Here is a 13,486-nt window from a genome sequence, read left to right on the forward strand (position 1 = left end):
GCCTGATCCATCCATTATGAAGTTTCCCAGAAGACTTGCACCTAATGATTTCGCACATCTCTTGATTATTGCCTGTTTCCAGTATTTTGTTAAGAGTTTGAAATTTGATAATTTTCTTATTTTTTGATGTGTAAATTTAATTGTTAGATACACTTAAATTAATTTATTTTGCTAGCTTTTCTATACTTGCGTAAGTTTGAATATCTGAACTAATTATTAATTTTTTTCAATTTGAATTCCAAATGGTAACTCAAAGGTTGAGAATTTTTAAAAGATCTGTTATAAAGATGAATTATTTTTGTTATAATTGTTCTACTGATTTATCATTTAGCGATGGGTCAAATACTGTGTCATATTAAAATGAGGCTTTGTGCTAATTCTAACAATATTTGAAAGGCCCCTATAGAAATAAGATGCCTTTAGTAGCCTCTTCACATAGAAAATCACCTTAAAATCACTCTAACTTATTATATGGGGATCTTTTTGAGATATAATTCACATAACATAAAATTCACCCTTTAAAAGTACAATTCAGTGGTTTAGTATATTCACAAAATTGTACATTTTCATCACTCCCAAAAGGAAACCTCAGAGCCATTAAGCAGTTACTTCCCATTCTCTTCTCCCCTAAATGTCAGCCACTAATCAGTTTTTATCCCTATAGATTCACCTATACTGGGCATCAGTGGAATCATACAATACTTGGCCTTCCTATGTGGTATTTTTTACTTTGCATAATGTTTTAAAAGTTTATCCATATAACATTAATCAGTACTTTATTTCTTTTTACGGCTGAATAATAGTCCACTGTGAATATATACCACATTTTCTTTATCTGTTCTTCAGTTAATGGACATTTGGGTTGTTTTCGCTTTCACTATTATGAATAATGCTGCTATGAAAATCTGTGTATAAGTATTTTTATGGAAATATGTTTTCAGTTCTCATAGGTATAGGCTTAAGAGTGACATTGTTGGTCATATTGGTAATTATAATGTTTAAATTTTGAGGAACTGTCGAACTGTTTTCCAAAGCAGCTGCACCATTTTTTATTCCTGCCAGCAACATATGGTGGTTCCAATGTCTCCACATCCTCACCAAACCAGTTATTGTCTGCCTTTTTCATTATAGCCCTGCCAGTGGGTGTGAAGTGTATCTCAAGGTTTGGATTTGCATTTTCTCATGACTAATAATGCCAGGCATTGTTTCTTTTAAAAAATATTTCATTTATTTTTAGAGAAGAAGGAAGGGAGGAAGAGAGAAAGGGAAATATCAATGTGTGGTTGCCTCTCGCATGCCCCTAACTGGGGACCTGGCTCACAGCCCAGGCATGTGTCCTGACTGGGAATCAAACCAGCAACCCTTTGGTTCACAGACTGGCACTCAATCCACTGAGCCACACCAGCCATGGCACCACGCATAATTTCCTGTGCTTTTTGCCATTCATGTATCTTTTCTGGAGAAATGCCTATGTAAATCTTTGCTCATTTTTAAATTGCTTTTCAGATGTAGCAGTTATATATTCTGGATACTAGAATTTTATCAGATATACGGTTTGCAGATATTTTATTCTGTAGATTTCATCTTCACTTTCTTAATAATGTCCTTGAAGCACAAACGTTTTTTTTAGTTTAATCAAATTTATTTTGAGTGAATTTTTTGTACTTTTATTCTTTTTTTAGGTATATTTTATTGATTATACAATTACAGTTGTCCCAAGTTTTCCCCCTTAGTCCTCCTTAACCAGGTACCCCGCTTCTCTCCAGCAGTCTCCCCCTTAGTTAATGTCCATGGGTTGTGCATATATGCTTGCGCTTCTCCCTTTCCTATACTATTCTTAACACCCCCCCCTATTTTGTTCCTACCAATTTGCTTAATCCCTGCACCTTTTCCTCATTCTCCCTCTTCCCCTTCCCAGCTGTAAACTTCAAAATAATCTCCATACCTATTATTCAGTACCTGTTTTGGTTGCTTTAGTTTTTGTTTGTTTGTTTGTTTTTAGATTCACTTGCTGATAGGTGAGAATAAGTTGCCTTTTTAGTGCTCATAGTTTTGATCTTCTTTTTCATAAATGAGCCCCTTAAACACTTACTGTAATAATGGCTTCGTGATGATGAACTCCTTTAGCTTCACCTTGTCTGGGAAGCACTTCATCTGCCCTTCCATTCCAAATGATAGCTTTGCTGGATAGAGTAGTCCTGGTTGCAGGTTGCCTTTCATCACATTGAATACTGCTTGCCAGTCCCTTCCTGCCTGCAATGTTTCTTTTAGAAATCCTCTGATAGTCTTATGGGAACTCCTTGTAGGTAACTCTGCTTTTCTTTTGCTGCTTTTAAGATTCTCTCTTTATCCTTAGTCTTTGACATTTTACTTATGGTGTGTTTTGCTGTATTCTTCTTTGGGTCCAACTTGTTTGGGATTCTGTGGTTCCTGGATTTGTATGCCTATTTCCTTTGCCAAATTAGGGAAGTTTTCTTTCATTATTTTTTCAAGTAAGTTTTCAGTTCCTTGCTCTTCCTCTTCTCCTTCTGGAATCCTTATGATTCAGATGTTGGCATGTTTGGAGACCCAGGGGTTCCTAAGCCTCTCTCTCTCTCTTTCTCTTTTTTTTTTTCCCCACTCTTTTTTCTTCTCTTTGTTCTGGTTGAACGTTTATCTCTTCGTTACGTTCCAAATTGTTGGCTTGTATCCTGGCTTCCTTCCCTTCTCTGTTAGTTTCCTGTGGTGAATTATTCTTTATTTCACTTAATATAACCTTCATTTCTCCATTTGTTTTTGTTTGTTTGTTTGTTTTTTGCCATACTGAAGGAGTTCTCCGAGCATCCATCCTTAACATCAGTGTTTTGAACTCTACATCTGATAGGTTGGCTGTCTCCATTTCATTTAGTTCTTTTTCTGGGGTTTTGTTCTGTTCTTTCATTTGGGACATATTTCTTTGCCTCCTCAATTTAGCATCCTCCCTGTGTTTGTTTCTGTGTATTGGGTAGAGCTTGTTTGACTCCATGTCTCTGGGTAGTAATGGCCTAATGTAGTAGGTGTCCTGTAGGGTCCAGTGGCACAGCCTCCTCTATCACCCAAGCTGGGTACTCGAGGTATGCCCTTCATGTGAGCTGAGTACACCCTCCTCTTGTAGTTGGGCCTTGATTGCTATTGGCAGATCAATGGGAGGGATTTACCGAGGCCAGTCAGCTGCAAAGACTGGCTGTGACCACTGACTGCCAACCTCTGCCCTCCATGGAGGGTCAGTTGTGCAGGGGCAGGGTTGTGGTGCTCCAGCGTGGTCTGTAGCTGTCCACTGGGTGTGCTGGCCCTGGATTTTCCCAGGTGGTACAAGCCAAGGTCAGCCTCCCCCCCCCACCCCCCGTGTTTTGCCTGGGGCACCCTGCCTGAGCTATAAAGCAATCTGAGATGGCTGCTACTTGTGCTGGGCTTGGAGATTTCCAGGCAAAGCAAAGCTGTGAATCCAAACTGGCTGCTGGTACTGCTGGGTCTAGAGCTCACTGAGGCCAGCTGTTGCTTGTCTGAAAGGATTTATGAAGCATGAGCCAAGACCAGCCATTGATATGGAAAAGCAGCTTGGGTGAGCCTGTAAGTTAAGTGGGGCAGAGTGGGTCAAACAGTATTAGCCATGTTAATGGAGTCTCAGATATGGCACGTTTGCTGACTCTGTGAGGGGAAGGTTTAGAAAAGGGACAATGGTCTCTGCTGGCCTTGATGCCAGACACTTCAGTTTCTCCCTGTTTACCACTGGTGCATTTCAAGCTGCTACCCTGGTCGTTCCCAGAGTGGGTGGGTCTGTGGACATTCTAGGACCATGGGGTCCCTTTAAACACGTGGTCTCTGTTGAGAGACCAGCAGTTTCTTCCTCTGCCCCAAACCCTACTGGTTTGCACAGTCAAAGGCAGTGAGGCTTTATTTTCTCTGCCGCTGGGATCATGAGCTGCTCAGTCTGGTCTGGTGCTGGGAGTACTCCTCAGGTTTCCCTTCCTACTTTTTAAAATGTGTGGTTGTGCTTTCCACTGGCCTGCCACTGTCACCGCTGCCGCTGCTACCACCACACCACATCCTCTCTGCCCCAACTTCGCCCCTCCTACCTGTCTGGATGAGTATTTCTTCTTTATTTCTTTGTTGGACTTCCATGCAGCTCGATGTTCTGGAACTTCTGGTTGTCTCTAGTTTTGAGGTAGTTGTATTCCTTCTTAGTTGTGGAGGGAGACACAGTGTGTCTGTCTAGACCTCCATCTTGGCCAGAAATCTTTGTAATTTTAATGTGATTATGCAAAGAGGCGAGCTGTCTGCCTGCATCACCATCTTGACTGGATTCAGGAGTATATTGTTTTATTCCTACAGTTTATTAATTACCCAACTCTGCTTCTTATTCATTCATAATTTCATTCCATTGATAACAGAGAATATACCTTGTATTATTTTGATTATTTTAAATTTAATTAGACTTGTCTTATAATCTGACATAATCTATTCTGGAAAAATTTTCTCATGTGCACGTGTGAAGAAGGTGTGCTCTGCTGTTTGGTTCTCTGCTACCTTTAGTTGATTTATAGTGTTTTTCATTTCTTTATTTTCTCCTTGATTTTCTGTATAGTTGTTCCATCCATTATTAAAAGTAGAGTATGAAATTATCTATTTTATCCTTTAATTCTGTCATTTTTTATGTCATGTATTTCGGTGCTCTGTTCTTAGGTTTGTATGTGTTTTACATCTTCTTAACAAATTGTCCCTTTTATTATTATAAAGTCTACTTCTTGTTATTAATTACTTAATAAGACAATAATGTTGTCTTCAATTCTATTTTAATATTAGTGTACCATTTCACTTAGCTTTTGATCATTCTTTGCATAACATCTTTTTCCATCCTTTTACTTTTAGCCGATTTGCATCTTTGAAACTGAAACATCTCTTTTGTAGGCAACACATATTTGGACTGTGTTTTTAATCCATTTTTCAGTCTTTGCCTTTAATTGTATTATTTAATCCATATAATCAAATGTTATTACTAATGAAGTTGGATTTATGTCTGCCAATTTCCTATTGATTTCTGCATGTCTGTTTTTTATTTCTCTGTTGATTACTACCTTATTTTATGTTTAATAGATATTTTCTGTGTACCATTATAATTCCCTTATCATTTGCTTTATTATATTATTTGAGGTTATATTTTTGTTGGTTGCACCCAGGAGATTTTAACTGACATCTTAAATTGTAACAACATAATTTGGAGAAATATCAGTGTAATTACCATAGTATACAGAAGTTTTGTTTCTATATAGCTCCATTCCCTCTTTTTCCTTTTTACTGTTTTTTATTCCTACAAGTTATATGTTATACATTGTGTATTCATTAACATAGATTTATAATTATTGCTTCATATAGTTGCCTTTAAATCAAATAGAAAAAAGTTTAAAACAAAAAATATATATTTTTACTGGTTCTCTGTTTCCATGTACACTCAAGTTAATGTCTAGTGTCCTTTCCTTTAAGCCTGAAGGACTCCATTTAATATTTCTTTTAGAGCTGGCCTAATAGCAATAGATGCTCTCAGATTATTTATCAGGGAATACCTTAATTTATTATTGAAGGATATTTTTGCTAGATATAGAATTTCATAGTTGACCAACTTTTTCTTACAGCACTTTAATATTGCTATCCCAGTGCCTTCATTTTGTTAATGTGGAGTATTCATTGATTTGGTATGGTGAACTATTCTTACATCCCTAGGATATAGCCCCCTTGATCACTGTGTGCAATCCTATGTACTATAAAACTTGGTTTGCTAATATTTTGTTGAGAAATTTTACATTTATGTTCATCAGGGATATTCGCTGGCAATTTTCTTGTAGTGTCCATTGTTTTGGTATCAGGGTAATAATGGCCTTATAAAATAAATTTGGAAGTGATCTCTTCTTCTCTAGGACCCCTATAATATATATATTAGTCCTCATGGTATCCTATAAATCCTTAAGCTATGTTCACTCCTATTCCTTTTCTTTTTTTTTCTTTTTTTTTTTTTTTTGGTTTTTCAATTACAGTTGTCCCATTTTCCCCCATTGCTCCTCCCCACCCAGCCCATCCCTTCTCCCACAATCATATTTGCTACTCTAATTAGATTAATTTTACTGCTCTTTCCCCTGTCTTTGATGTCATTGATCCTTTTACCTTTGATGTAGTCTATTGTCGAACCCCTTCAGTGAAATTTTCAATTGAGTTATGTATTTTTCAGCTTTGTGATTTCTGTTTGGTGCTTTTTAATATTTTCTGTCTCTGCTAAAATTCTCATTTTGTTTGTGCATTGTCATTTTGACCTCATTGCACATCAGTAGTTTATTAGTAGTAATGATATTATTTGGAAATTACTTCTCTATATTGTGACATGAAGAAATCTTGTTATTAATATAGGTTAAAATCCATGAGTTAATGATGATACTAAAAGAAAGAACTAATGGATCATTTTTGTTTTTTTTAAATAATTTTTCAATTAAAATATTTATTGCACATAAAATATCTTGCTTGTTGAAAGCCATGTATCACATTTTTTTTAAATAAAGAAATTACAATAGCATTTGTTCACAGCTAGTTTAAGTAATAAATGTTCCTGCAAGCTTGATGCTTACAGTAATGAAGTCAAATCATTTTTATTTTTTTAATATATATTATTTTATTCTTCAATTACAATTGTCCCACTTTTTACCCAGTTGCTTTCCCCTGCCCCTCCCACCCATTCCCTGCTCCCACAGTCAATTCCCACTCTGTTGTCCGTGTCCATGGGTTCTTTATACATGTTCTTTGACTAGACCTTTCCCCTTCTTTCCCCTGTTAACTCCCTCTTCCCTCCCCTCTGGTTGCTGTCAGTTTTTTCCTTATTTCCATGTCTCTGGTTCTATTTTGCTCACTTCTGCATGGCTAAAGAAAACATCAGCAATATAAAAAGGGAACCAACCATAGGAGAAAACATATTTGCCAATAATATCCAGACAAGGGTTTGATCTCCAAAATATATAAAGAACTCATATGACTCAACACCAGGAAGACAAAAATCCAATTAAAAAATGGGCAAAGGACCTGAACAGACACTTCTCCAGGGAGGACATACCAAGGGCCCATAGACATATGAAAGGTTGTTCAACATCACTAGCCACCAGAGATATGCAAATTAAAACCACAATGAGATATCACTTTACATCAGTCAGAATGGCCATCATTAATAAATCAACAAACAAGTGCTGGTAAGGATGTGGAGAAAAGGGAACCCTAGTGCACTGCTGGTGGGAATGCAGACTGGTGCAGCCACTGTGGAAAACAGTATGGAATTTCCTCAAAAAACTAAAAATGGAACTGCCTTTTGATCCAGTTATCCCACTGCTGGGATTACACCTGAAGAATCCTGAAACACCAATTCAAAAGAACCTATGCACCCAGATGTTCATAGCAGCAGCATTTACAATAGCCAAGTGCTGGAAACATCCTAAGTGCCCATCAGTGGATTGTTGGATCAAAAAACTGTGGTACATTTACATGATGGAGTACTATGCAGCAGAAAGAAAGAAGGAACTCCTACCCTTTGCAACAGCAGTGATGGAAATGGAGTGTATTATGCTAAGTGAAATAATCCAGATGATGAAAGACAAATACTATATCATCTCACCTATAAGTGGAACCTAATGAACAAAATAATTGATCATTTTTGGATGATTTCTAAGGCACTAAATTATTCAGAAATTTCACAGCTTACCATGAATTTATTCTGTCATTTGTTTACAAACTATATTTAATGGTAACCAAACAGCTGATAAAGAAAATTTAAAGAATTTAAGCTAATAAATGCAGAAGAAATGTTACAATTAGAAGTTACCATTTTACAGATGTCAACAAAAATGGCAGAATAAGAATCTCTGAAAATTCTCTCTACCATAAAAGGAGTGAGAATACTGGTAAATATTATCAGGATTTTCCTGAGAACTCTAGGAATTAACAAAAGGCTTGCAGCTTTTGGGGAACATTTATTCGAGAAAAGCAATGGAATTTTGATGAGAAGAATGAGTTTTGTGGTGTTTTAACTTGCCTTATTCCCATTGTACCCTGAACTCCAGGATAGCTTTGGAAACCAAGAGGCTTCTTTTATGGTAAAAATCATCCTGGCAGCCACTGAATGCAGCAGAATTAGATTGGATATCATCCAAAGCCCCATTCTCAGAGAAGAGTTGTCATGTTACCTGTTTTGTAATTTGCTACAAGACCTCACTAGTAAGGCTGTCTTCAATTTATCTGAATTTAAATTCACCTCAAACTTCCCAAAAATTGGAAGAAATCACTTCTAAATTTATTTTACAAGGCCATTATTACCCTGATACCAAAACAGCGGACACTACAAGAAAAGAAAATCAACAGCCATTATCCCTGATGAACATAAAATGTAAAATTCCTCAACAAAATATTAGCAAACCAAGGTTTTAATACATTTAAAGGACCATACACCATGATCAAGGGGGCTACATTCCAGGATGTAAGAATGTTTCACATTACCCAATCAATGCAATACTCCACATTAACAAAATGAAGGATAAAAATCAAATGATTATCTAAATGGTATAGGAAAAGCATTTAACAAAATTCATCATCCCTTCAAGATAAAAACTCAATAAACTGATTATAAAAAGAATGTATCTCAACATAATAAAAACTGTATATGAGGGGATCATAGCTAATGTCATATTCAGTGTTCAAAAGTTGAAAACTTTTCCTATGAGATCAGAAACAAGACACAAATGTTCACTTTCCCCAATTGTATTTAATATACTACTGACAATCATAGCCAAACCTGTCAGGCAAGAAAGGAAATAAGAGACATCAAAATTAGAAAGAAAGAAGTAAAATCATCAATATTGGCAGATAACATATATGTAGAAAAATATCATATAGAAAATTCTTAAAATTATACCAAAAAACTCATAAGGAACTTATTTAGTAAAATGTCAGGATACAACATCAATATACAAAAACCCATTGCGTTTCTATACACTAACAATGAACTAACTGAAAGAATATTTAAGAAAGCAATACTGTTCATGATAGCAGAAAAAAGAATAAATTTAACCAAGGAGGAGGAAGCTCTGAACACTGAAAACTATCAGCTATTGATGAAAAGATATAGAAAAAGATAAATAACTAGAAAGATATTCTGAGCTAATGGATTGGAAAAATAATATTGTTAAAAATGCCTGTACTATTTAAAGAAATCTATAGATTCTGTGAAATTTCCATCAAAATTTCAATGGCAATTTTTTACTTAAATAAAATGATAATAATCCTTAGGTTTGTATAGAACCACAAAAGCTCCCCAATATTCAAGCAATCTTAAGATGTAAAACAAAGCCAAAGTCATCATACTTCTTGAATTCAAACTATATTACAAAGCTATAGCAATCAAAACAGTATGGTACTAACATCAAAACACACATAGATCAATGAAACAGAATACAGAGCCCAGAAATAAACCCATGAAAATATGGTCATTTAATTTTGACCAAGGAGCCAAGGCTGTACAATGGGAGTAAAGTAGTCTCTTCAATAAATGGTGATGGGAAAACTGATTATCACATGCAAGAGAATGAAACTGAACTCCTCTCTCACATCATGCACAAAAATCAAAATGGATTATAATCTTGAATATATGACCTGAAACTATAAAACTTGTAGGAGAAAGCATAGGAGGTATGGGGAAGAAACTTTCCTTTACTGTTCTGGTTCTTCCAGCTGGTCTAATAATTTAACCAACATGAAACAGATTAACAAGAGAAAATAACCAAGTTTAATCACATGTATACATAGGGGAAAACCACATACATGAGAGAGTCAGAGACCTCACATACATGAGAGGTTCAGAGACAGGAAGGGAAAGTGATGTATATATAATATTCTGAGTTAGGGCACCTTGGGGCTTCAGAAGGAAAGTCATTTGCAGGATGGATGCAAGGAAGAGCAGATGTTCAGTAATTAAATGTTTGCCCCACCTTGTAGATAAGTCATAAAAATTATTTCTAATAACTCTTATTATAGGCAAGTCCCCTAAATTAAATTACTTAAAGGAGAGATAAAGTGTCTTGTGAGTCTACAGGGTCTCTATTGCCTTCAAAATAATTCACATACCAAAGTGGCACATCCTGGGGAGGCCTGACTTGAACCCCTTCAGGGGTAAGCTTCTTGACATTGTTTTTGACAATGATTTTTGGATTTGACACAAAATCCAAAAACTAAGGCAACAGAAAGCAAAATAAATTAAATGTGACCACATCAAATTAAAAAGCTTTTGCACAGCAAAGGAAACCATCAACAAAATGAAAAGCAACCTATGGAATGGGAGAAAATATTTGCAAACCATATTTCCAATAAGATGTTAATATCTGAAATATGAAAGGAACTCATAGAACTCAATAGCAAAAAAAGGAAGGAATGTAGAAAGGGAGGGAGGGGGGAAGGGAGGGAAGAGAAAGGAAGGGAAGGAAAATTATAATTTGGGCAAGGACCTGAATAGACGTTTTTATATAAAAAAAATACAAATGGCCTACAGGTATGTGAAAGGTGTTTCTCATCGCTAATCATCAGGGAAATGCCAATCAGAACCACAATGAGTTATCACTTCGCAGTTGTTAGGATGCTATTATCAAAAAACAAGATAGAACAAATGCTTGCAAGTATGTGTAGAGAAGAGAACTCTATACACTGTTGTTGGAAACAAAATGGTACAGCCACTATGGAAAACAGTATAGATATTCCTCAAAAAACTAAAAACAACTACCATATGATCCAGGAATATCACTTCTGGGTATATATCCAAAGAATATGAAATTATTATCTCAAAGAGCTATCTGCACTCCAGTGTTTATTGCAGGATTATAACCTAAGCATCCATCAACAGATGATGGGCAAAGAAGATGTGTTACATGCACACACACACACACACACACACACACACACAGAGGAATACTATTCAGCCTTAAAAAAGGAAGCCTTGACATTTGCAACAATCTGGATAAACCTGAAGGGCATTATGTTAAGTGAAATAAAAGCCAGACAAATACTACATGGTATCACTTATATGTGGAATCAAGCACAAATGCAAAAGAAAGTCAGACTCATAGGAGCAGACTAGAAAAGTGTAAGAGGCTTGGGAGCAGGGGAAATAGGAAGAGGTTTATAAAAGAATACAATATTTCAATTATAAAATGAGTAATATCTGAGGACCTAATGTATAACATGGTGACTATAGTTAACACATATTTGAAATTTGCTAAGAAAGTAGAACTTTTTGGTGTTCTTTCCACACCCCCCCCCAAAAAAATGTTCTTTCCACCTCACATATTCATATATATGTATATATGTATGTGTATATGAATATGTGAGGTGATGGATATTTGAACTAACTTGATGGAGGAATCCTTTCACAATGCATACATATATCAAACTATCACGCTGTATACTTTAAATATCTTAACAATTTTACTTGTCAGTTATACCTCAGTAAAGCTGAAAGAAGACCTACTGAATATAGTCTTCTTACTAGGTTGTTTCATCATGTTTTGTTTTTTGGCTTCTTAGCTTGTTTTTTATTGCCCTTAGGATATATTTGACTTGGGCTGTAAAGGCACAATAGTGTGTTTTAGCCAAAACTAGAATGCACTCAAATGTCCATCAGTAGTAGAATGGTTAATTGGTGGCATCTGATGAAAAACTGAACTCAGTGAATAAATACATGAATAAAGTACAACACATGCAACAACATGGATGTATATTCTGAACATAATAAACAAAAGCAAGACACAAATAAGCGTATACTATATAATTCCATATATATGTGTGTGTATGTATATATAGTTTTGCCTATTTTATAATATATATACAATTATTTATTTAATACTAGTATTTTAATATAGTATTTTATACTAATAGGCAAAACTATACATCACACATATGTGTATATGTAGATACATATGTGTACATGTAGATCCTCACTATATACAGTAGGTATCTAATATCCTACATGCAGTATAAAATAGGCAATACTATGTGTATATATGTTATATATATGTATACAAATGCTAAAGAAAGTTGAACTCATAGAAGCAGAGTAGAAAAGTGTAAGAGGCTCAGGAGCAGGGAAAATAGGAAGAGGTTTATAAAAGAATACAACATTTCAATTATAAAATGAATTATTATATACAAACACATAGTATTGCTTATTTTATACTACATGTAGGATACTATACACCTACTGTATATAGTGTGTGTGTCTACATATTATACAAATTATAAAAATAGGCAAAACTAATCTCTTCTGATAGAAGTTATTGTTAGGGGAACAATGCCTGGAAGGAAGAATTAAGAGGAGATTCTGTGGTGCAAGAATATGTTTTGTTTCTTCATTTAGGTGCTACTCTCTTGAGTATTTCATTTGTGAGCATTTGCAAGCTATAAAATGAAGTGTATTTTTCTGTGTGTGTGTTATAATACAATAAAAAGTTCATTTTAAATTATGTTTTAAAGTCAATTGAAATAGTTTTCTTCTGATATGGGTATGTCACAGCTTAATATAGAATTAGATAAGAGGTCATTAAAACTAATTTTCACCCATATTTGCATGCAGATACCCAGAATATGAGATTGGTAGTCTAGATAATGCTATCCATAGCCATGAACTTGATCCTTTGATTTCTCAGGAGAACCTGTGCCTGTCAAGGGCTGGACCCAGAGACCTGTGGTGCCTCCTTTTCTTTTGGTTGTTCATGGAGCATGTACTACAATGGATGTAAGTTTGCCAGAAGCAAGATACCAAGAAAATTTAAGCTGCTTGGGGATGACCCAAAAGAGGTTTGTTTACTTCCTGAAATATCTTTATTTTTCATGGAGAACTGGTGAGCACAGATGAACAATATGATACACGCCATTAAACCCTAAGACTTTCATCTCAGAGAGAAATCAACAAGATTTTTGCTAAACTGTATGTAGATACATTACAATTTATTAAGTTATCATAATAACCATGTTATACCAAAGTAACAAATAAAACTTAAGCAATATAAACTCTTCATACCTGTTGTTTTTTATATTTATTCTTTATCATTTGTTAATTCCAGACTTTTAAGCAGCTGTCATTTCAGTATTAAAACTAAACATTAACACTTTGATGTTAAAAACTCATCTTTTGAACCTGAATAATAGAAGTCACATTCATGACTGCCACATTCGGAAAAAATCATTTCTAGTCACATTTACACACCATGAGATTTGGTAGTTTGGAAACTATAATGAATGCATTTAAGTACCTAAAATATATTTAGATTTTAATATAGAAGAATAATTGAAATCACTGAACACTGATTTCTTATTAACTTACTGGTTTTTTCTTTTCTCAAGAATATATATTTCTCAAAATATAACTTGCAGGTTTGTATCAAATTCAACATTTGAGTAGCAT

The 13,486-nt window shown here is 35.0% G+C and overlaps 1 protein-coding gene across 1 annotated transcript in view; it reads left to right on the forward strand.

Moving 5' to 3' along the window:
* TET2 (tet methylcytosine dioxygenase 2) overlaps positions 1-13,486 on the forward strand; it is an 87,505-nt gene that overhangs the window by 50,934 nt on the left and 23,085 nt on the right. Inside the window, exon 6 of the mRNA XM_090266367.1 lies at positions 12,729-12,879. Coding sequence (XP_090122493.1) covers positions 12,729-12,879 — 151 coding nt within the window. The remainder of the gene's footprint in view (positions 1-12,728; positions 12,880-13,486) is intronic.

The sequence above is a fragment of the Furipterus horrens genome, unplaced genomic scaffold, assembly GCF_987537825.1.
Source record: "Furipterus horrens unplaced genomic scaffold, mFurHor1.1.pri manual_scaffold_2, whole genome shotgun sequence".
NCBI lineage: Eukaryota > Metazoa > Chordata > Mammalia > Chiroptera > Furipteridae > Furipterus > Furipterus horrens.